Genomic DNA, 22,031 nt, shown 5'->3' with positions numbered 1-22,031 from the left:
GGTCTTTTCCAGGCTTGGAACTTGAACTGAAATATCATCTCTTATAGGGTCTTGTGTCTGCTAGCTTTCAGACTAGAATTTACACCATCAGCTCTACTGGCTCTCAGCCCTTCTGATTCAGACTGGAACTAAACCATCAGCATTCCTGGGTTTCCAGTTTGCCAATTTACCCTACAGACCATGGAGATTTCCCAACTCCATAATTGTGTGAGCCAATTCCTTATAATAAATCTCTTTATATATATTATATATGACTCCTATTGGATCTGTTCCTCCAGAGAACCCTGATGAATATACTTCTTAGAGTCTGTTATTGTGAAAAGTGTTAAATATATTAAAAAGTTGAAAGAATAGACAATGAGTACCTGTACATCTTTCACCTAGATTCACTAATTGATGACATTTTGCATTTGCTTTTGCTCTGTTTGTGTATGTGTGTTTTTCTGGACCATTTCAAAGTAAGTTGAAGACACCATGACACTTCACCTCTAATATTTCAGCTTGTGTCTCCTAAGAGTAAAGACCTTCTAATATGTAACTACAACACATTATAGCATAATATATTGTCATACCTAAAGAATTTAATATTGATGCAGTAATATCTAATATATAATCCATATGAAAATTTCTCCAGTCATCTCCAAAACATCCCTTACAGCCTTTAAAAAAAAATCCTGTATCAAGTCAAGGATCATACACTGCATTCAGTTGTCAGGTCTCTTTAGCCTCCTTTAGTCTGGAACAGTCCCCCAACCTTTTTTGGTCTTTTATGACATCAACATTTTTGAAGCATCCAGGCCAGTTGTCTTGTGTAGTCTGTTCTCAACACAGCAACCAAAGGAATTATTTTAAAGCCTCATCAGATCATGTCACTCCTCTGCTCAAAACCCTGCAGCAGCTGTGAGACTCAGAGTAAAAGCCAAAGTCCCTACAACGGCCCCAGGTCCCTACAAAGGCCCAGGGCCCTGCAGGTCTTTGCTTTCCCACGATTTTCTCCAGGACCTCGACTCCCACTCCTTTCTTCCCTGCTCACAGTTTCAGGGCTCCTTGCTGCTCCGTGACCAGGCCAGGCCAGCTCCTATCTTGGACTCTGTTCCATTCTCCTGGAATGTTCTTTCCAGGATATTTTCTTGCTTCACTCCCTTACCTTTGCTCCTTCAAGTCTTTGCTCAAATACCTCCTTCTCGTCCAGACCCACACTCACAGCCTTTTAATGGTGCAGCCTGCCCTGCTGGGTCCTTCCTGTCCCCACGCTCCTCAACCCCTTACCCTGTGCTGCTCTTTTTTTTTTTAATTATATATTTTTAGTTTGAAAATAATCTCAAACCTAAAGAAAAGTTGCAAATAATTTTTTTTCTTGCATCATTTGAGGGAAAATTGCTGACGGGATACCACATCACCTCAAATACTTTGGTGGGAATTTCCTACAATCAAGGACATGTTCATACTTAAGCACAATACAACCTTCAATATCAGGAAGTTAACCTTGATTTGTTTCTACCATTTAATCCTCAGACTGCATTCAAATTCCACCAATTGTCCCAATAATGTCCTTCACAGCATTAAAGGACATACTGGTTCCGGACTTGGATCCAGTCCAGAATCAAGACCAGAATTAGGCATTGTATTTAGTTGTAGCTCTTTCGTTTCTTTCAGTCTGGAGTTGTTTCTCAGTCTTTCCTTGGCTTCATGACCTTGACACTTTTGAAGATTACAGTTATTCTGTAGAATATTTCTAAATTTGTGTTTATCTGGTGTTTCCTCATGATTTTACATTCAGCTGATTCATCTTTGCAGGAATATCACAAAAGAGATACTGAGTTTCTCACTCCATTCATTCAGGTAGCAGTTGATTTCATTTTGTCCCATTACTGGAGATGTTAACCTTTCTCACTTGATTAATCTCGTATCTGCAAACCTTCTCCACCGTGAGGTTAATTGTTTTCCCCTTGAAATTAATAAGTATTTTGTGGGGAAGTACTTTGGAACTATGTAAATATCCCATTCTTATTCATCAAATTTTTAATTTATTCATTTATTTATTTACATCAGTATGGATTCTTGTTTTATCCAATAAATCATTGCTATGGACTGAATGTTTGTATCCCCACCTCCAAATTCATATGCTGAAGGTCTAAACCTCAATGTAAGGTATTTGGAGATGGGACCTTTGGGAGGTAATTAGGGTTCAATTAGGTCATGAGGGTGGGGACCTCATGATGGGATTAGTGACCTTATAAGAAGAGGACGAGAGGAAGATCTTGCTCTCTCCCTCTCTATACATAAGCACAGAGAAAACGCCATGTGAGGACACAGTGAGAAAGTGGCTGTCTGCAAGCCAGGAAGAGGGCCTCACCAGGAACCACCCCTGCTGGTACCTTGATCTTGTACTTTCATTCTCCAAAACTGTGAGAAAATAAATTTCAATTGTTTTAGCCACCCAGTGTATGGTATTGTGTTATGGCAGCCTGAGCTGATTAAGACAGTCATTATTAATGGGCCAGTGGGAGCCCATTCATTCTTGCTCCTGTGTCCTTTTGGGTTATCTTCATCATTCTTTCAGCTTTCTTTGCTTTCTGACATAAGATATTCCAGGTTCATCTTGTACTTTCCCTGGTCCAGGCCTAGAATCAGCCATTTCTCCAAAGAGTCTTGGTTCTATTAGTGGAACATGGTATTTAGAAGCCAATATCTGGGCGCTAGATGTGCTCATTGCTACTGGCATGTCACTCCCAGGCACGAGTGTTTGCACGTACACACAAACACACACACACATTTGTAACTATATTTATTTCTCTATTAAGCTATATATTTAGAAATCCAATAGTTCACACTAATCTCTACAATTCCAATTCAATATGACTGGGTCCCTTTGGTTTTCTCCCTTTCCTTATTTGTAACTCTCTTCTTCAATAGTGACCTGCCACCCATTACCTTTAATATGTTTACTTATTTGATCAACCCTTCTATGTAATCAAATTCTCATTGCCACTCCCTTCCAGGCACAGATCCTTCTTCAGTCCGTCTTTGTTCAAATGCCCCATGTGCATGCCCTATTTGCTCTACTCAAGCTCTAACAGGGAATTCCCTGGTAGTCCAGTGGTAAGGACTCTGCACTTTCACTGCTGAGGGTGCGGGTCCGCTCCCTCGTCAGGGAACTAGGATCCCACAAGCCACGTGGCTCAGCCAAAAAGTTAAATAAAAAAAAAAGAAAAGAAAGAAAGCTCTGACACCTCACACCGAACCTTCTCCCACTTGGGTTTCTCCTTAGCCCACTTAGGCCCCGACAGCCCATGCCAGCTGCCCTCCTTACCTGACTTGGTCTCTGACACTCTGCACTGGACCATATTCCACCCACCACCACCATGTGGATGCTCTCCTCACTTTGCTCAGGTGCCTATGCTAGGCCTTTCTCCTCCAGGGTATCCTCATCACCCTGCTCTGACTCTGACACACCACACCAGGCTGCCCTGAGCATAGCTGCCCTCCTTGCCCTGTTCAGGCTCCAGCTCCCAGACTGCCCATCTGCATGGATGTCTTCTTCACCTTTCTTGGCCCCAATACCCAGCACCAAGCCTTGTCCTCATGTGAACTCCTTTCTCCCCTTACTTGGGCTCTTACACTCCAGGATGAGGCACCCATATGCGTGGGGACCCTTCTCTCTCCACACAGGATCCACCTCCCCACACTGGGGCTTCCCTTGTGTGGACACTCTCCTCACCTAGTTGGGCTCCGATATCCCACACCAGGCCACCCCTCCACATGGATGCCTGTCTTGCTCTGTCCCACCTAATGGTTTTAGGACTGACAAGAAGAGAAGGGAATGAAGATGAGGAAGAGGAATGCTGCTCTATTCTTTATTGTTCCAAAGCACTTATCACTTTTGTATTAGTCTGCTGGTTTCTGCCATTAGTTTCAGCATAACAAAATACCACAGACTGGGTGGCTTAAACAACAGAAATGTATTTCCTCACCGTTCTGGTGGCTGGGAGGTCCAACATCAAGGTGCCAGGAAATCAGGTTTCTGGTGAGGCCTCTCTTCCTGGCTTGCAGATGTTTGCGGTAAGACTGTGTCCTCAGACAGTCTTTTCTCTGTGCAGCACAGAGAGAGAGAAAGCTCTCTGGTGTTTCCCCCTCTTCTTATGAGGACACCAGTCCTAATGGATTAGGGCCCCATCCTCATGACCTCATTTAACCCTAATTACCTCCTTAAAGGCCCTGTCTCCTGATGTAGTCATGCTGGGGGTTAGGGCTTCAACACATGAATCTGGGGGACACAGTTCCATCCATAACATCTTTCTAACAGGCTTTCTACGTTGCTGGTTTACTATGTTTACTGTTCATCACATCTTCCTCTCCAGCCCTGCATGTCAGCATTTAAAGGTGTTCCTCACCTGCAGGATCTTGCCTCTGGCTCACAGTGGCAGCCCCAAAACCTGGAAGGGCAGCTGGAGGAACTCCTACATATAGGCACAGAGACACGTGTGTCTGAGGAAGCTCACGTGGGGAGCCTCACTCCCACTCTCCTCCACCCGTCAGACCCCGGGCAGGGAAAATCAGAATTGCTGGGACCAGGTACAAACGGTTTATTTTTCTGTAAAGAGCAAAGTAAAAAGAGGTGGGGGAGGGCAGCTGGGCCTGGAGGAGCAGCAGTGGGCAGGCCCCAGGCCCTGGCTGAGGCCAGAGGAGGCCCTGGAGGCTGCCCCAGGAGTAAACAGGTGCTGGAGGCACAGCCGGTCAGGGCAGCCTCCAGCGTGAGGCCAGAGAAGGAGCAGAGGAGGCGAGGCAGAAGCCCACGACCTGATGGGGTCACACAAAGCCAGGCTTCATGGATGAGCGGTGGCAGTTGGGGCAGCTCCGCGTCCCGTTGTTCTGCAGGCACCTTGGGAAGCAAAGGGCCCTGTCCACTCAGCGGGCCTGTCCTCCCATCCTGGGCCTGGCCCTCTCTCCTCCCCCCTCCTCTGCAGGTGCAGGAGGTATCCACAGCCCCCAGGCTCCTGCCAGCAGCCCTGCTGGCCCCTCGCACTCTGCCTGGGGAGGCCTCCAGGGCAGAGCCTGGGCTGGAAGTCAGGAGGTTGTGATGGAGGCAGCTCTGGCCCTGGGCATCTAAATCCCATGACCTTTGAGATGCCTCTCTGGTCCTCTTTGGGGAGAATACTAGAACATCCACCTCATAGGGCTACTGGGAGGATTCAATGAGTTAATAGGAAACGCTTAGAACAGGCATGGGATGCCGAAAGCACTGTGTAGGTCTTTGCTGTTCGTATGACTATTGTGACTAGGCCCCAGAGAGGCCCCGAGTGCCTCGTGTCCACCGGTGGGGCACTCACCTGAGGTGGAAGATGTGGGAGCAGGGCAGAGCCTGCAGCCGGCTGTTCTTCTCGCCTATGGACTCGCCGCACAGGCCGCAGTAGAGCTCCGTCTCCTCCACGCACTCGTGGAAGCGCACAACGTGGGCGCGCAGCTCCCGCTGCAGACCTCTGCTGCGGTAGATGCTCTCGCTCAGGCAGTGCAGCTTGAGCTGGCTCAGCTGGGGCCGGTGCGGCCAGGAGAGTGGGACGTGGGGATGAGACAAGTCGGTGCTAGTGAGCAGCTGCCTTGCTTCCCTCCTTGCCCAGCCCAAGAAGCTGTCCCCACGGGGCCACCGGGTGGTCCGTACACAGGGGTCCCGTCCTGGCTGCACTCCTGCCTTGCTGGTGGGCCTAGGAAAAACGTCCTGCCCTCTCTAGGCCTCGGTTTCCCCTCATGCAGAAAGGAGGTAGGTGAGACGGGTGATCCTTACTCCTAGAACCCGCTGGGGACTCCGTGTTTTTGAAGGATTTTATTGACCAAACCTGCTGCATTGACTTCATAATAATTAATTTTCTTTCTTGTTTTTGTTAATTAAATACACACAGCAGCTCATCAGTGCTTCTAAAGAGCCCGAGATATCTGAGTAAACCGGAGCAGGTATCATCCAGCCAAGGCACATATGTTTGGCATGTTAATTGGACTGTGCACCTGACCCCTGAGAAATGCACATCTTCTAGAAGACTTTGAGAAACACTGAGGTTATTTTCAACATTTAAAGGTTTGGATAGGATTATCAAATTTGGAGAGGCCACGTATACTATGAAAGGAACACGGGCTTTGGAGTTAAGACAGACCAGTTACCAGGTGTGGGACCTTGAGCACATCTCTGAGCCTCACTTTCCTCATCTGTAAAATGGGGCTTGCTGTACCCACCTTGCAGGGAGCCAGTGAGGCCTGGAACCGATACCTAGAAGAGCCCTGTGATGCCCACCTCTGTATGAGTGGAGGCCACTGTTAGGAGTTTTAATGACCATCAAGAAACCTCTGAGGAATTCTGATATCCCCTGAGCTATGGAATTCTTGCCCTGCCCTCCAAAGTGCTCTCTGGGTGGAAGAGAAACAGTCAGGGTCTGGGGATGATGGGGGCAGCTCCTGGAGATCAGGAGAGGCTCAGGGCATGAGCAGGCTCAGGGGGGCCTCCCCACGCTCCCAAGATCCCACCTTGGGCTCTTGACTCCAGACCCAGCAGACGGACTCAGTTCTGACCTTGTTCCCCACCTCTTCGGCCAGGTCCTGGGCTCTCTCGATGGCATCCAGAGCCTGGAAGGTGAGCACAGGCCAGGGCTGCAGGCAGAGCTGTCTGACAGAGGCCTTGGCTCACAGGGAAGGAAGGGGTAGGGAGGGGTGGGTCTGGGGAGGGCAGCACCTCTGGGCAGCTGCCCTGTGTGTGAAGGTAAGAGGAAAAGGCTGGGGTACAGTCACCAGAGCTGCCTCAGTTTACTCAGATATAGAATGGGAAGAACATTCCTCTTTCACGAGGTGTCATGAAATCACAGGAGGCAGTTAAAGTGTCCTGAGTGCAAACCCCAGGCCTGGCCCTTTACTAACTGTTTGACTGGGCAAGTCATGGACCTTCTCTGAGCTTGGAAAATGATCTGGAATCCCCTGGCCTCATGGGACTGGGGTGAGGCTGATGTTAGACAAAGTGTCTGAAAGAGTCCAGCCCAGAACCAGACCCACACATTGTTGGTTGACCTACTGGCCTCAAGTGGGAGCACTGGGGAGAGCTGTGGGCTGCAGGAAAGGGGTCCACCTCACCTTGTCCAGCGCCTTCCTGGCCACCCAGCACTTGGCCACACCCAGCAGCACCTGTACCTGCCCCAGGCGGTTTCCAATCTCGGTCATGATGCTCATGGCAGAGTCGTACCTAGGGAAGGCTGTCTGCACAGCCAGGTCAGGGGTGGAGTCAGGCCAGGCCAGGCTCGCACCACCTCCCCCTGCATCCCAGTGACCTCACCTCCAGGTCCCCTCGGCTCCGGTGGATGTCAGCAAAGCAGAGGAGGCAGAGTGCCTGCAGTGGCCGGTCCCCATGCTGCAGTGCAATCTTCATAGACTCCTGTGACAGAGGCCGGTTACTCAGACCTGCCCGTCTGCCCCCCACCACTGGGGTGCCTTCACCCATTGGGCCCCTCTGATGGGCAATCCAGGGTCACCAACATCCTCAGAGCCCAATACACCTTTCATGGTGCTGAGGCCCATGCACTGAACCACTGAGGTCTGACAGCACTGGAAACTGGGGCTCTGAGAACAAAAGTGACTTGACCAAGGTCACCAGGTTATTAAGTGGCAAAGTTGGGATTCGAACCCAGATCAGTGGAACTCCAGAGACTGGCTCTCTTCCTACTTAAAGTGCCCCATAAGGGCACTTTTTTTGGCAGTGGTGGGGGGGCAGAGGGAAGTGCCCTCCCCTGAAAACAGACTAGAAGGGAATGAGGTTTGGGGCACGGGGACTGGGGAACAAACACATCCTTCAGGGGCTCAGCTGTAGAGAGGAGGGGCCAGGGGCAAGGCTTGGGGGCCTCAGTGGGCTGAGTTGGCAGGAAGAGGCCCTGGGCCCAGACCCCACCTACTCTCCCACCCTCTAACTGCCCCCCTTCCCTGCTGCCCCACCTCACAGCACTCCATGGCACTGCCCAGGTGGCCCAGCAGGCGATACGCCACAGCCATGTGGTACTGGCTCATGGCCCGGTACTTGAGGCTCCAGCCTTTGCCATAGTCGTTGACGAGCTCTGCAGCCTTGCAGGGGAAGAACAGGGCTTTCTCGTAGTCCTGCAGGGGACACAGGGAGGGGGTGGGATGGGAGGGGGCACACAGAGTGGCAGGGGCTGCCCCTAAGTGGAACGCTCCACTGCGTGTTCATTCATTCATTCATTCATTCATTCTGGTGTCCAGGGAAAGAGTGATCCAGACAGAGGGAACAGCCAGTGCACGGGTGTGGGCTCCATGAACACAGGGGTTTCCATCTGGTTTGCCGATGAATGGCAAGAGCCTAGCACAGTGCCTGGCACTTAGTAAGTATTTATTGAATGAATGAATGAACGGATGAATGAGAAGGAAGAAAATACAGTTGGCTCCTCCTCTCACCCAGTCCCAGTTGGGCCCCTCGGCTTCCGAGACACACAGAAGGGGGGTGGTGGGGATATCAGAGCCCACTCCAACCCCACTGGAGTTTGCCCCCTGGCACCCAGTCATCACTGAATGTTCGGTGACTGCCAGCACAGTCAGCTGAAAGAACATTGGGACAGACTCGCTAAGGCAAAGAAATCATCCTCTCACCTTTCTTTCTCCTCAAATTTCCAAATGTCTTCTGAACCTGTCCATTATTAGCACATGAGCTCACCTTATGCACCATTAAGAAAACAGAAGAGGGACTTCCCTGGTGGTGCAGTGGTTAAGAATCCACCTGCCAGGGCCTCCCTGGTGGCGCAGTGGTTGGGAGTCCGCCTGCCGATGCGGGGGATACGGGTTCGTGCCCCGGTTTGGGAGGATCCCATATGCCGCGGAGCGGCTGGGCCCGTGAGCCATGGCCGCTGAGCCTGCGCGTGCGGAGCCTGTGCTCCGCAACGGGAGAGACCACAACAGTGAGAGGCCCGCGTACCGCAAAAAAAAAAAAAAAAAAAAAAAAAAAAAAAAAAAAAAGAATCCACCTGCCAATGCAGGGGCCCTGGTCCAGGAAGATCCCACATGCTGCAGAGCAACTAAGCCCGTGCACCACAACTACTGAGCCTGTGCTCCAGAGACTGCGAGCCACAACTACTGAGCCCGCGTGCCACAACTACTTAGCCTGTGCACCACAACTACTGAAGTCTGCGCACCTAGAGCCCGTGCTCCACAACAAGAGAAGCCACCGCAATGAGAAGCCCGTGCACCGCAACGAAGAGTAGCCCCCGCTCGCTGCAACTAGAGAAAGCCCGCGTGAAGCAACAAAGACCCAACGCAGCCAAAAATAAATGAATAAATAACTTAATTATTTTTTAAAAAAGAGAAGAAAATCAGAGAGGAGCTCCCTTATCCACCTTATCCGTCAAACCCACCAGATCTGTTCCCACACTGCCTCCTTCCTGCTACTCCCTGCTCCTAACAAATTAAATATGACCCCCTCCATGTGGGCTCTGGAACCCCCTCCCCAGTCTCTTTCTACTGAATCATTCCTATCAATGTAAAATCACAGCCTGGCATTTCTTATCTCATTTGAAAAACAAAAACAAAAATAAAAATCAAATAACCTTCTTTGATCTCATGTCCCATTTAGCTACAGCCCCACTTCTCTGTTCTTCTTTGTAGAAAACCTATTTGAATTTTTATTTAATATTTAACAAGCTAATATGACCAAAAGAGAACTCTCAGTAACCCCAATAAAAACCTGTTCCTAACATACTTAATTTGTACTATGTACTTTTTATTAACTTATTTATTACTAATTTATTTCTTTTTGGCTGCACCGGGTCTTAGCTGTGGCACGTGGGCTCCTCATTGGGGCATGCGGGCTCTCGGTTGCGGCACGCATGCGGGATCTAGCTCCCTGACCAGGGCTCGAACCCGGGGGCCCCCGCATTGGGAGCACAGAGTCTCACCTGGACCACCAGGGAAGTCCCTACTATGTACTTTTTAACTTGAAGCCATGTAAATGTTTTACAGACTTTAAAATATTAAATTTAATTTTAAAAACCCTAAAAATAGAAAATGGAAACAAATGACCTTAATGTATATCATTATATTAATATTATAATCAATTCTAATCATAAGTATATATTATAATACAATCAAGGTATATTATAATATTCTATCATAGTATATTATGATTCTTTTATAATATATATTAATATATTATATATTATATTATATATGTTATATATTAATATAGCCATACAGAAAAGTTATTATTTCAAAGGACCTTAAAATATATACTTGAACAGTTCAGCCATAGTGGGATATATTATAAAGACAAAAGAATGGCAAAGAAATCAAACCTCATTCATCATTTTTTTTTTTTTGAGTAAGACAATATTGGTATTGTCTTTTGAAATTATTTTATGTACTTTGTAGGATAAAGTAAATATTTAGAAACCAAGATTTTCAGTCTAAGAGAAAAGAGAATCAAGTCTGAAATAAATTAAGGAAAGTCCTGAAACATTGGATTTGAATTGGAAATATCAGTATAAAGTCCAGTTGTCCTCACAGCGGAAGAGATTTAGTAGCAACAACCCAGTAGCCACGAGCATCCTGAGAGCCCATGTTTGGTCTTTAAATACCATTTCCTACTAAAAAAAGGACCCGGAGGAATGGCTGGCTCCAGGTTTGGAGCAGGAAATAGAGTGGGCCCTCTGTATTCGAGGGTTCCACATCCTTGAATTCAACCAACTGAGGGTTGAAAATATTGGGGGGAAAAATCCAGAAAGTTCTGAAAAAACAAAACTTGAATTTGCCACACACCAGTTTATATTTACATAGCATTTACATTGTATTAGGTATTATAAGTAATCTAGAGATGATTTAAAGTATGGGGTGGAGGGAATGTATGTAGATTTTATGCAAATACTACACCATTTTATATAAGTGACTTGAGCATTCCCGGATTTGGGTGTCCTGGGGGATCCTGGAACCAATCCTCCACAGATGCCGAGGGACGACAGTATACAAAACGAGTGTGGGACAGGCTATTGTGCCAGAAAACAAGAATGTTTTCTTTTAAAGACTAAATGAAGTCTCGTCAATAGGACACAGTAGCCATATTGAAGAGAATTCCACTGACTAAAATTAAGATAATATGAGCATCAAAAGGAACAATGATTGCAACTGACTGACAAGTACTGAATATTTTTTTTCTGAATATTTTTTTAAATCCATGATTTCACAACGATACTACAAAAAGAGGAAGCAAAACAAGTAAGTGTGATCATTGAAGGCAACTATCACATCAACTCATTATTCTGGAAAGTGGTAATTAAAGGAAAAGGAAAAAGTATTTATTCTGCCTTTCCTTAAGGAACTGTATTTCAGAGTAATCCACTAGCTCCAGTTAAAGAGGGAAAGTTCTTCCTTATAGAAAAAATCCCAGCTAGTAATTGCAGAAGTCATGATAGAACTTGGAAATCACCATTTCATGAGAGTTGAAATGAAAGAAGTTATTCAGGCAACAAACATCAATGGATGCTCAAACCATTACGGAAAATGTTGTTGCAGAACTGAATATTCACAGCCAAAGTATCACCCCACAAGTTAACCTACCGGTCGTGAAAGGAAGACAGCAAAGCTGAAAACAGTGGGATCAGGTGGTTACTCTCTTAACTACCGATATGATGTAACATGAAGCACGCAGCCTCGCTTGTATAGTATTCTCACCAAAAATGCGTGACCTAAATCTTACTAAGTCATTATGTAAGTTCTAGTTCATAGAGAGTAATGGAGACAAAGAAACAACTTACATGACTCCTTGAGGAAGCAATGAGACAATGAGATGGAACATTCTACAAGGCAATTCATCCGGCTTCCTCAATAAACCATGGAAAATAAAGGGAAGGGTAGGAATTCTCTATAGAAAGAGACTCGGGAGACATAATAACCGCTGCAATGTGTGGTTCTTGTTTGTGTTCCAATTCAAACAAGCCGAGGATAAAGGCATATTTTCAGGATAAGTAGAGAAATTTAAGAGATAATTGTTCAATATGGTGTGTGTGATAAATAGTATTGTGATTATGTAAGAAAGTGTGTAAGAAAGTGTCCTTATATTTATATATATATAAAACGGTCTTTTTTTTTTTTTTTTTTTTTCCCAGAAATGCATACAGAATTACTTTGGGGTAAAATATCATGATGTCTATAATTTTGCATCACATCACTTCAGTGAAAAATATGTAAGTCAAATATGGCAAAATATTAATAATTGTTAAATCTAAGTAGTGGGTATATGGAGATTCATTATATTATTCTGCTTTCCTGCATGGTTAATTTTCTTCATAATAAAAAAGGTTATAAAACACCCCTATCCCTCTCCAATCCTATTGCATCTCACTGAATGGCTTCCCCATACATCTAGTTGCTGAAAACAAAATCCTCAGTGTGGTCGTGGATGACCCTCACTTCCTCATACTTCCACCTCTGATCCATCAGCATTTACACTCTCCAGGATTTTTTAAGCATCTACTATGTGCCAGGCACTAACATCCCCCATGGGCCAAGCACAGCCTAGATGCCTAGGGGGAAAGAGAGCAGATGCTCAGGACCAAAAGCCTGAGGTCACTGACCCCGTCAGTTTCTTCTCAGTCTGCCATTTCCCTTCCCCCTTACCTCTCTGACCCCACCACCACCTACCTTCTTCTCACACAGCTGCTGCAGCCATGCTGGCCTCCATCCTTCCTGGAACATACTGGGTAAGGTCCCCCAAGGGCAGAGCTGTGCTTTAACTGTTCCCTCTTTTTCATTCTTTTGCCAGATTTCTGCATGGTTCACCCTCTCACCTCCTCCAAGACATCAGACATCACCTCTACAAGGCCTTCCAACCATCCTGTTGGAAATTGCAACACCTCATCCTCAGCACTTCCAACCCCCTTTCCCTGCTCGCCTTTTTCCTAGGCACTTTCCACCATGCTGTATACTTGATTTGCTGATTGCATTTATTTGTCTTTCTCTCCCAGCTAGAATGCAAGGTTCATGAACCCAGGGACTTGGCTGTTGTTTTCACTGTTGCACCCTAGGCCAACAGTGTCTGGGATATCATAGATGCTCAGTACATATTTGATGAATGAATCCTTACAACCACGCTGTAAAGTGGGTTCCATTCTCCTTCATTTCATAGGTTCAGAGAGGAGAGGTGACTTGCCCAAGATCACACAACAAACACGTGGCAGTACAGGTTCACGGCCTGTCCTCACATAGGAGCTTCCCATTCCCCCAGGAAGTCAGACAGATCAAGGCTTGAATTCTGGCTCTGCCCTGCCTGGCCATGTCTTTACTTCCTGGCTGTCTTTTCCCTCCCAGGCTTCCGTCTGCCTCATCCCTACCTAAATGGGAGGATTGAACGAGGTGATGCAACAGGGAGCGTGGCTCACGGGAGACTCTCAGGGAGCCCGAGACTCTACCGCCCTCCCTGGGGGGCCGGGCCCACCTTGACCTGGGCGTAGAAGCTGCCCAGGCTGCAACAGACACGGCACTCGAGCATGGTGTCATCGTTGTTGTGGGCATAGCGCAGGGCCTTCTCGAAGCTCTCCAGGGCCTTCTGGAAGAGGCTGAGGCCCAGGAAGGCGTTGCCCATGCTCAGGCTGACCTGGCCTCCGAGCTGGGTGGCTGCCCGGGTGCCGGGCAGGCCGAGGCAGGTCTTGCAGTAGGAGATGGTCTTGTGAAACTCGCACAGCTTCTCGTTGCTGCGCGCCAGGTTCAGGTAGCTCTCCAGGAGGAAGTCGGCATCCTCCAGCTCCCGAGCCGTGTCGATCTGTACCACAGCAAACTGCCCGCCAGGGTGGCAGGCCGGGAGCGTCAGCCTGGACCCTGAGCCTGGGACCCGAGCCTCCGTCCCTCCAAGCCTCACAGCCCAAAGCCTCAGGCCCAGAGCGTCCAGCCCTGGCCTCAGATGCGCTCCCTGCTCCCCAGTCCCAGAAGCCCCAGAAGCTGCAGCCCAGGAGCCTCCACCTCCCAAACCCAGACCCACAGCTTCCACCTCTCCATCCTGAGCCTAGGTCTGCAGTCTCCACCACCCACCCATCCACAGCCTCAAACCTGGAGCCAGCGCCCCCTAGACTCAGACTCAGAACCCCGAATAGGAAGGCTGGAACCTCGACTCTGAGACCTGGCCTTCAGCTCCCCGAACCCTGAGGCTGAGAACCTCAGTCTCAGAGCTTCAGACACCGGAGTTCAAGGCCACAGGCCCAAATCCAAAGCCGAGACCCAGTGGATTCAGAGCCTCAGGCCCCAGCCACTAGCCTGTGGGATACAGGGGAGCCTGAGGAGGCGGGAGGGGGGCTGGGAGGCCTGGGAGAAATCCCGCCCCGGCCCCGCCCTCCCAGCCCGGCCGCGGCGCTCCCACCTTCAGCATCTCCTTATAGCGGCCCATCTCCGAGTGGGCCGTGACCAGGCAGCCCAGCACGCGGAAACGCCCCACGAGGTCCGAGCTCTTCTCCAGCACCTTCGTCCACACCTGCAGCGCCTTCTCTGTCTGGTTAGACTGGTACAGCTGGAGCCCCTTCGCGATCTGCTGCTTCGTCTGGTCCTGCCCCATCCTCCCAGTGCCCTGAGCCCCCTCCAGAGAGACCCTGGTGGCTCCGTGCCTCTAGACACTCATGGCGGGGGACCCACGGCGCCAGCTGCCCACCGAGCCCCCAGAAGGCGCAGGGCCTGGATGGAGAGCAGGCGCCACCCTGCGAACAAAGCTGGTCCGTCGCTGTCCGCAGCTGTCCCTGCCAGTTGGGGCCACGTGGCCGCCAAGGAATGTCAGCCACAAGGTCACGCGGGGCCTCTGCCACACCCACTCCCGAGCTGGGAGGAAGGTGCCTGCCCCCCCAGGCATCCCCTTGGGCGTCTCTTCAGCACCTCTGACACTGGCCCTGAGCCTCCTGGCCAGGCAGGCCGTCCCCGCAGCCTTGCCAAGGAGCTGCCTCCAGGGGTGGGCTGAGAGCTGGAAGAATCAGGGATGAGGCTGGGCACACAGGCAGCAGGAGGCTGGGGCCTCTCCCCATCACAACCTTCCCCCCAGACCCACCGACCCCAGGCTCTGTTCCTGTGAGTCACTGGGCGCCGAGGTCCCTTACCCGTGCACATGCCCACACCATCCCAACGTGTCCTAACTCACAGTCCGACCCCAGCCAACAAGTCATTCACCTCTCTGGGCCTCAGTTTTCTCATCTGTAAATTGAGGCTGCAATAGGCTAATAAACCCTAACCCACAGGCTTGCTATGAGCCCCACAGTGTGGTGGGTAACAGCGTGGACCCTGGAGCCAGGCTGCCAGGGTTTGAATTCTGACTCCGCCGTTTATTATCTGTATGGGCAGTGTGACTTTGGGCAGGAGAATAATGGTTCCTACTTTACTGGATTTTTTTTTTAAGATTTCTTTCTTTTTGATGTGGACCATTCTTTAAAGTCTTTATTGAATTTGTTACAATATTGCTTCTGTTTTATATTTTGGCTTTTTTTTTTTTTTTGGCAGTACGCGGGCCTCTCACTGCTGTGGCCTCTCCCGTTGCAGAGCACAGGCTCTGGACGCGCAGGCCCAGCCGCCATGGCTCACGGGCCCAGCCGCTCCACAGCACGTGGGATCCTCCCGAACCGGGGCACGAACCCGTGTCCCCTGCATCGGCAAGCGGACTCTCAACCACTGCGCCACCAGGGAAGCCCTATGTTTTGGCTTTTTGCCCACGAGCCATGTGGGACCTTAGCTCTCTGACCAGGGATCGAACCCATACCCCCTGCATTGGAAGGCGAAGTCTTAACCACTGGACTGCAGGGAAGTCCCTTTACTGGACTGCTGGAACTAAATGACTTAGTAATTGACAAGGACTTAGAACAGTGCCTGCCTGACACACAGGAAACACTATGTGACAATAAGCAAGAGGTTATCTAGAGCTGCGTCCGTATGCTCCATGGCAAACTGCCCATGAGGAACAGAAGTTGGTCTTTGAAGGTTTAAAAGATACCCAATTCCAATCCCAGTCCCAGTTTGAAAGAGTGCTTTACAATGAGTTTTAATGCCAGACACACTGGAGAAGGGCAAAGTCTTATATAGGGAGCAGACCAGTGAAGTACTGGGGCTTATGGGGTTGAGAGAGGCTCCTGCCATCCCCACCAGCTTGACTCACCCCATCTTTCTCTTCCCTCTCTGCAAACCAGACTCCTTCTTGCCCCAGGGCAAATTTGTCCTTTCAGAGTGGACACTGGCTTTTAGTATACAAGCACATCTCATTTTATTGCACTTTGCAGATATTTCGTTTTTTACAAATTGAAGATTTGTGGCAAACCAGCATCGAGCAAGTCTATCGGCACCATTTTTCCAACAACGTATGCTCACTTCTTGTCTCTGTGTCACATTTTGGCAATTCTCATAATATGTCAAGCTCTGTCATTATTATTATGTTTCTTATGGTGAGGTGTAATCAGTGATCTTTGATGTTACTACTATGACTCACTGAAGGCTCAGAGGATGGTTAGTATCTTTAGCAATAAAAGATTTTTTAGTTTAGGTCTGAACATTGTGTTTTTAGACATAATGCTATTGCACACTTAATAGACTACAATATAGCACAGACGTAACTTTTATATGCACTGGGAAACCAAAAAATTCATGTGACTTGCTTTATTGTGATGTTCACTTTACTGTGGTGGTCTGGGACCAAACCTGCAGTATTTTCGAGGTGTGCCTGTATTCACAAATTTGTGCATTGATCAGCACAAATTTCTAACATCAGAACATTTTCATCACCCTGAAAAGAAGTCCTGTGCTCATTAGCAGTCACCCCCCATTCCTTTGTGTTATGGGGTGCTGAATTGTGCCCCCGTTCATAGGTTGGTGTTGATATGTAGACCGCACCCCCCAACCTCGGAATGTGCCTTATTGGAGATACCATCTTTTTTTTTGGCTGTGCCACCTGGCTTGTGGGATTTTAGTTCCCTGACCAGGGATCGAACCCGGGTCCTCTGCAGTGAGAGCATGGAGTCCTAACCACTGGACGGCCAGGGAATTTCCTGGAGACACCATCTTTAAAAAGGTAAAATGAGGTCATTAGAAGGGGCCCTGATCCAATATGACTAGTGTCATAAGAAGAGATCAGGACATAGACACACACAGGAGGAAAAAGAGGGTCATCAACAAGCCAAGGAGAGAGGCCTCAGAATGAAACCAACCCTTTTAACACCTTGATCTCTGACTTCTGGCCTCCAGAACTGTGAGAAAATAAATTTCTATTGTTTAAGCCCTCCAGTCTGTTGCACAGTGTTATGGTAGCCTGAACAAACGAATACACCCTGCAACCACAATCTACTTTCTATGGACTTGTCTATTCTGGACATTTCATATAAATGGAATCGTACAACATATGGCCTTTTGTGACTGGCTTCTTTCACTCAGCATAATGTTTTTAAGGTTCAATACTATTCATTGAATAGTATTCAATACACCATTTTGTTATCCATTCATTAGTCAATGGACATTTGGTTTGTTTCCCTTTTTGGTTATTATGAATAAGGATGCTATAAACATTCATGTACAAGTTTTCATGTGGACATATGTTTTCATATCTCTTGGGTATATACCTAGGAGTAGAATTGCTGGGTCATAGGTAACTCTGTGTTCAACTTGTGAGGAACTGCCAACCTGTTTGTCCCAGGGCCTTTGCCCCTCGTGGTCCCTACCCTGACATTCTGCCCAGTTAAGTCCTAGTTGGGGTGGATCAGCTTATTATTACACTCATAGAGAATTACATTCCATTCTGATACAAGATTTATCATATTCATTAATGAGGTTATTGGCTTAGTGTCTGTTTCCCCCACTCAGATGTGTGGGCAGGGACTTCATCTCATTCATCACTATGTCTCCAGAGCAAGACCTGGCACACAGTGGCCACTCAATAAATATGTTAAATTAATGGGGAGAAAAAGGGGAGAAGTGAAAGTTTAATTTTGAAATTTAAAGCAACCGCTCCAGGCTTACAGCCGATCTGCCCTGTCCGCCTCGTCCTGAGTAGAGGCAGAGATGACTCCTGTTTACTGTGAGCAAAATGGGTCCAGAGTGGGGCAATCTGGGAGTGGGGCGGGGGTGCATGCTCAGCATAGGTCGAGGGGATGGAGGAGGGGCCCTTGGGACTGGACAAGGATACCGGGATGCCCCAGGGGAAGTGCTCTTGAACCGGAACCACAGGAAGATGGGAAAGCGAGGGAGAGTCAGGGAGCCACTTGCACAGGAGAGTTGGCTGGGATCTTCCTCTCAGCTGGGAAGGTGGGTCCTGGGTTGAAGTTAACCTCCAGAGGGGAAGGAAGCTGGGCACACAGGGCAAGTGCTGAAGAGCCAGCAGATTCTCTCCCATTTGTTGACCAGATATAGTCCAGCCACGTGTTCGAGTCGAGTCTTTGACAGGAGGGAAGGGAGGTGGGCAGTTTGCCTCAGCATCCCAAAGGAATCTGGAACCACAGCCTTACGGGTACCTGGGAACGCGAATGATTGCAAAACTCAAAAACTTGACAGTTTCCTCTGCCCCAGAGTCAGCAATTTGCTGACCACCGCACACAGTTAGGTCGAGGTCATGTTCCTTTAGGGCAACGGTGTGGTCTTTGTACCACCAGCACCTGCACAGCCCCTGGCAAAGTGAGAGGAGACCAACAGAAGTGTAACAACTAACATTTCCTAAGCTGAGCATTTCTTCCAGTTTACAGATAACTGGGAGGCGCGCAGAGGTAAAGTGACCTGCCCAAGAGCACACTGCGACCTAGAGACAGAGCAGAGACTGAACCCAAGCAGTGTGACTCTAGTGGTCCTACTCTTAACCATGACACTGTCCCGGAAAAGAGGAGAAGGAGAAAAGTGAAGGGGAACTGGACAGCCGTCTTCAGGAATCACAGTGATTTTTATTTTTTTATTTTTTTATTTTTTTGCGGTTTGTGGGCCTCTCACTGTTGTGGCCTCTCCCGTTGCGGAGCACAGGCTCCGGACGCACAGGCCCAGCGGCCATGGCTCCCGGGCCCAGCCGCTCCGCGGCATGTGGGATCCTCCCAGACCGGGGCACGAACCCGTGTCCCCTGCATCGGCAGGCGGACTCTCAACCACTGCGCCACCAGGGAAGCCCAGGAATCACAGTGATTTTCATCGGACACACCCAAGCCCACGGGGAATGCTGTCCAAGGCTCTGGCCTGGGTGAGCAGGAGAAATGTATACAAAGAAGGCTAAGGAAAAGGTGAACAAAATCAAGCCCTGCTCACCAAAGCCCAGCAATGAAGGCTGACAAAAGGCCCCCGGAACCGGGAGGGCGAGTCACAAAATGAGTCTCTTCTGGGCCACTTAACCTCACAGGGTAATGGGACAGCAGGAGCCTGGGGGCTTGTTCCAAGTGACCGCTGTGTCAGGTACCAGCTACGCGGCCTGGTACACTTTAGATTCCCGTTTTAAAATCGAAAGTAGAAAATGAAGTTTGGGCCTGAAGCAGGGCTCACAATCCGGCGTGCAAGGGCTGATGATTTCCAAGTTGGTTGGCTACACTTGTTATCTGGGAGATTTCATATAAGAATCGGCATTTCCTGCTTCTGTTGAAGACTGGAAGCTCAAGCAATCCCCGGGCCCATGAGTCTGCATGTCAAAAAGTTAAATGGTTGGTGTCTGGCCTCAAGAGACCAAGAATGTCTCTCATTCGTCCACATTCCCCACCTCTTGCTATTCTTGCCTTGACACTGAGCCAATTGTCACTTGTCATCTTAGATTGGTCTCCTTTCGCAGGCTTGCATCACCTGCCTGGCCCCTGCAGGCCCCTGCATTTATAGCCCCTGCACAACAAATGTAACTGAAGGGGACAGTCCCAGGCCCCTTCTGTCACGATTAGCGGGATCCTTGGGACATCTGTCCCTCTCGACAAATTCGTTTTCCTAGTTGTAAATGGAGCTTTACCTTTCTGATAGTTTCTGTGAAAACCAAATGAGACGATAAAATAAGAACTTGCTTTGAAAACAAGATGTTGCACTAATGCCCCTCTAATGGAACTCCTGAACCTTTTTTTTTTTTTTTTTTTTTTTGCGGTACGCGGGCCTCTCACTGTTGTGGCCTCTCCCGTTGCGGAGCACAGGCTCTGGACGCGCAGGCCCAGCGGCCATGGCTCACGGGCCCAGCCGCTCCGCGGCATGCGGGATCTTCCCGGACCGGGGCACGAACCTGTGTCCCCTGCATCGGCAGGCGGACTCTCAACCACTGCGCTACCAGGGAAGTCCCCGAACCTTCCTTGAATTGGCTCTTACAGTTTATAATAGTGAAAAATCTAGAAATAACCTGTGTCCAATAGGACAGTCGAGAAACCATGAAATGCTATGTAGTCTCTAAAAGTGAAAATGGTAGATTCCAGTGTACATGTCCAGATGGAAGGGTGCCCGTGACAAAGTAACTGAAAAAAAATGCAAACATTCTGTACATTAAGGCATGATCTCATTTTTATTAGCAAACATCATTATATGTGTACATATTTTTGTATATAGAGAGAAATTCTGGAAGCGTACTCCCCCACCTGTTTGACAGTTATCAACGGGCTACGGGATGGGGAAACGCTCACTGCTAACTCTGATGTACTTAGGGCTGTTAGCGACTTGAATGAGCATGTCTGCCAAGGGTGGCAGTGTGCTAAACGCTGGAGACACTCTCTCACCTTCCCAGCCCTGCTGGGTGGGTGTTTTCATTTCCATTTGGCAGGTGAGGAATCTGAGGCTGAATCAGGTCACCTGCCCAAGGTCACACAGCTGGTATTATAATCAGATTAAGAGACTCCTAAACACAAGCTTTTCCCACCACACACTAAGTCCTCGTCTATAACATTATGCTTTGGGGAAAAAAAAAACCCTCAAACCTTAACTTGAAAAAAAAAAGTCATTGTGTCATGTAAGCCCCAGGCTCTGGGCACTGTCCACTTCAGGAATGACCAGGTTGGTGGCACTCTCAGGGCTGGAGTACCACACGTAGGTGCCCCTCCACCAATTTCCTCACGGGGCAGGAAGCTGTATTAGCAGAATTCTTGTAAAGTGGCTCTAACGGACTTGGCCATCATTTGTTTCACAGCCACGGAGGGCCTATAGAGAATTTGGGTACTGGCTGGTAGCTAGTAATCTATAAACAGGCGTGAAAATAAGTTATTCCCTTTCTTTCTGGAGTGGATGGAAATTTCTAAATAAAACTCGAATGTCATGTAGTTGGGGGAAAAAGCATGTCCGGAAGCTCTTGGACAAAAGCAACTGTCATCTTTTGATATTTATTTGTTCATTTACTCACTCATTAAATGTCTCCTTGATGCTTATTATCTACCAGCCCCTAAGGCTCCTGTGAAGAACAATACGTACATGGTTCCCGCCTTCATGAAGCTCCACTCTAAAGGTGGAATTTAAACCAGGGCCCCCAAGGTCCACCATTCACTCCCAGAGGAATATGCTCTGCAGGAGTCAGGGTGACCTGGGTTAAAATCCAACTCTCCTAGTATAGCTGTGACAGAGAAGAACTGCAGTGTCTCTGTCTCAGTCTCCATCTCCCTATGCTGCCAGTTGCTGGGTGCACTAGTACAGGGGCTACAACTCATAAATGGTAGCTGTTCTGTTTTCTTAAAAGGAAAGTAACTCTCCAGAGCAGTCCCAACCACCATAACCGACTGTGATGATGGAAATGTTCTTTGTCCTGCAGTCCAACATGATAGCCACTAGTCACATGTGGCTTCATGGTGAAACTGAGATGAAGTTTTTAATTTTAATTAGTAGCTACAGTGGCTAATGGGTAATCGTACTGGACAATGCAGGTAGGTCTAGAAGACTGCCAGACTCAGGGAGAGGCAGATGACACAGCAGGTAACAGGAGGGGCTGGGAGAAGTAGAAGGGACAGGGCGCTGCAGAAACACGGCTGGACTGCAAGGAGACGAGCTCAAAAGGGCTAGAAACGGCAGGAGCAGGTGGTCCGAGGCTACTGCTGTGAGCAGTTTTCAAGCATGGGGAGAAAAGAAGAAAATGCCTCAGGAGGTAAGGCTAA

At 48.6% G+C, this 22,031-nt stretch overlaps 1 protein-coding gene across 5 annotated transcripts; it reads right to left on the bottom strand.

Moving 5' to 3' along the window:
* Positions 1-4,657: 4,657 nt before the first annotated feature.
* Positions 4,658-14,563, bottom strand: RAPSN (receptor associated protein of the synapse; the record flags this gene model as incomplete). 5 transcript variants are annotated; one of them, XM_079708626.1, is made up of 8 exons in its annotated part: positions 4,658-4,882; positions 5,331-5,530; positions 6,559-6,612; positions 7,111-7,233; positions 7,310-7,408; positions 7,963-8,121; positions 13,457-13,795; positions 14,372-14,563. In XM_079708626.1, 8 exons carry the CDS (start codon positions 14,561-14,563, stop codon positions 4,810-4,812), a joined length of 1,239 nt encoding a protein of 412 aa, XP_079564752.1. In that variant the 3' UTR covers positions 4,658-4,809. The 5 variants fall into 5 exon arrangements, with proteins under 5 accessions (XP_079564752.1, XP_079564753.1, XP_079564754.1 ...); XM_079708627.1 differs by lacking the exon at positions 6,559-6,612; XM_079708628.1 differs by lacking the exon at positions 7,963-8,121.
* Between the last annotated feature and the right edge of the window lie 7,468 nt (positions 14,564-22,031).

This window comes from Hyperoodon ampullatus (assembly GCF_949752795.1).
Source record: "Hyperoodon ampullatus genome assembly, chromosome: 7".
NCBI lineage: Eukaryota > Metazoa > Chordata > Mammalia > Artiodactyla > Ziphiidae > Hyperoodon > Hyperoodon ampullatus.
The sequence above is the reverse complement of the archived record's forward strand: the minus strand, read 5'-3'. Positions and strand labels throughout refer to the sequence as shown.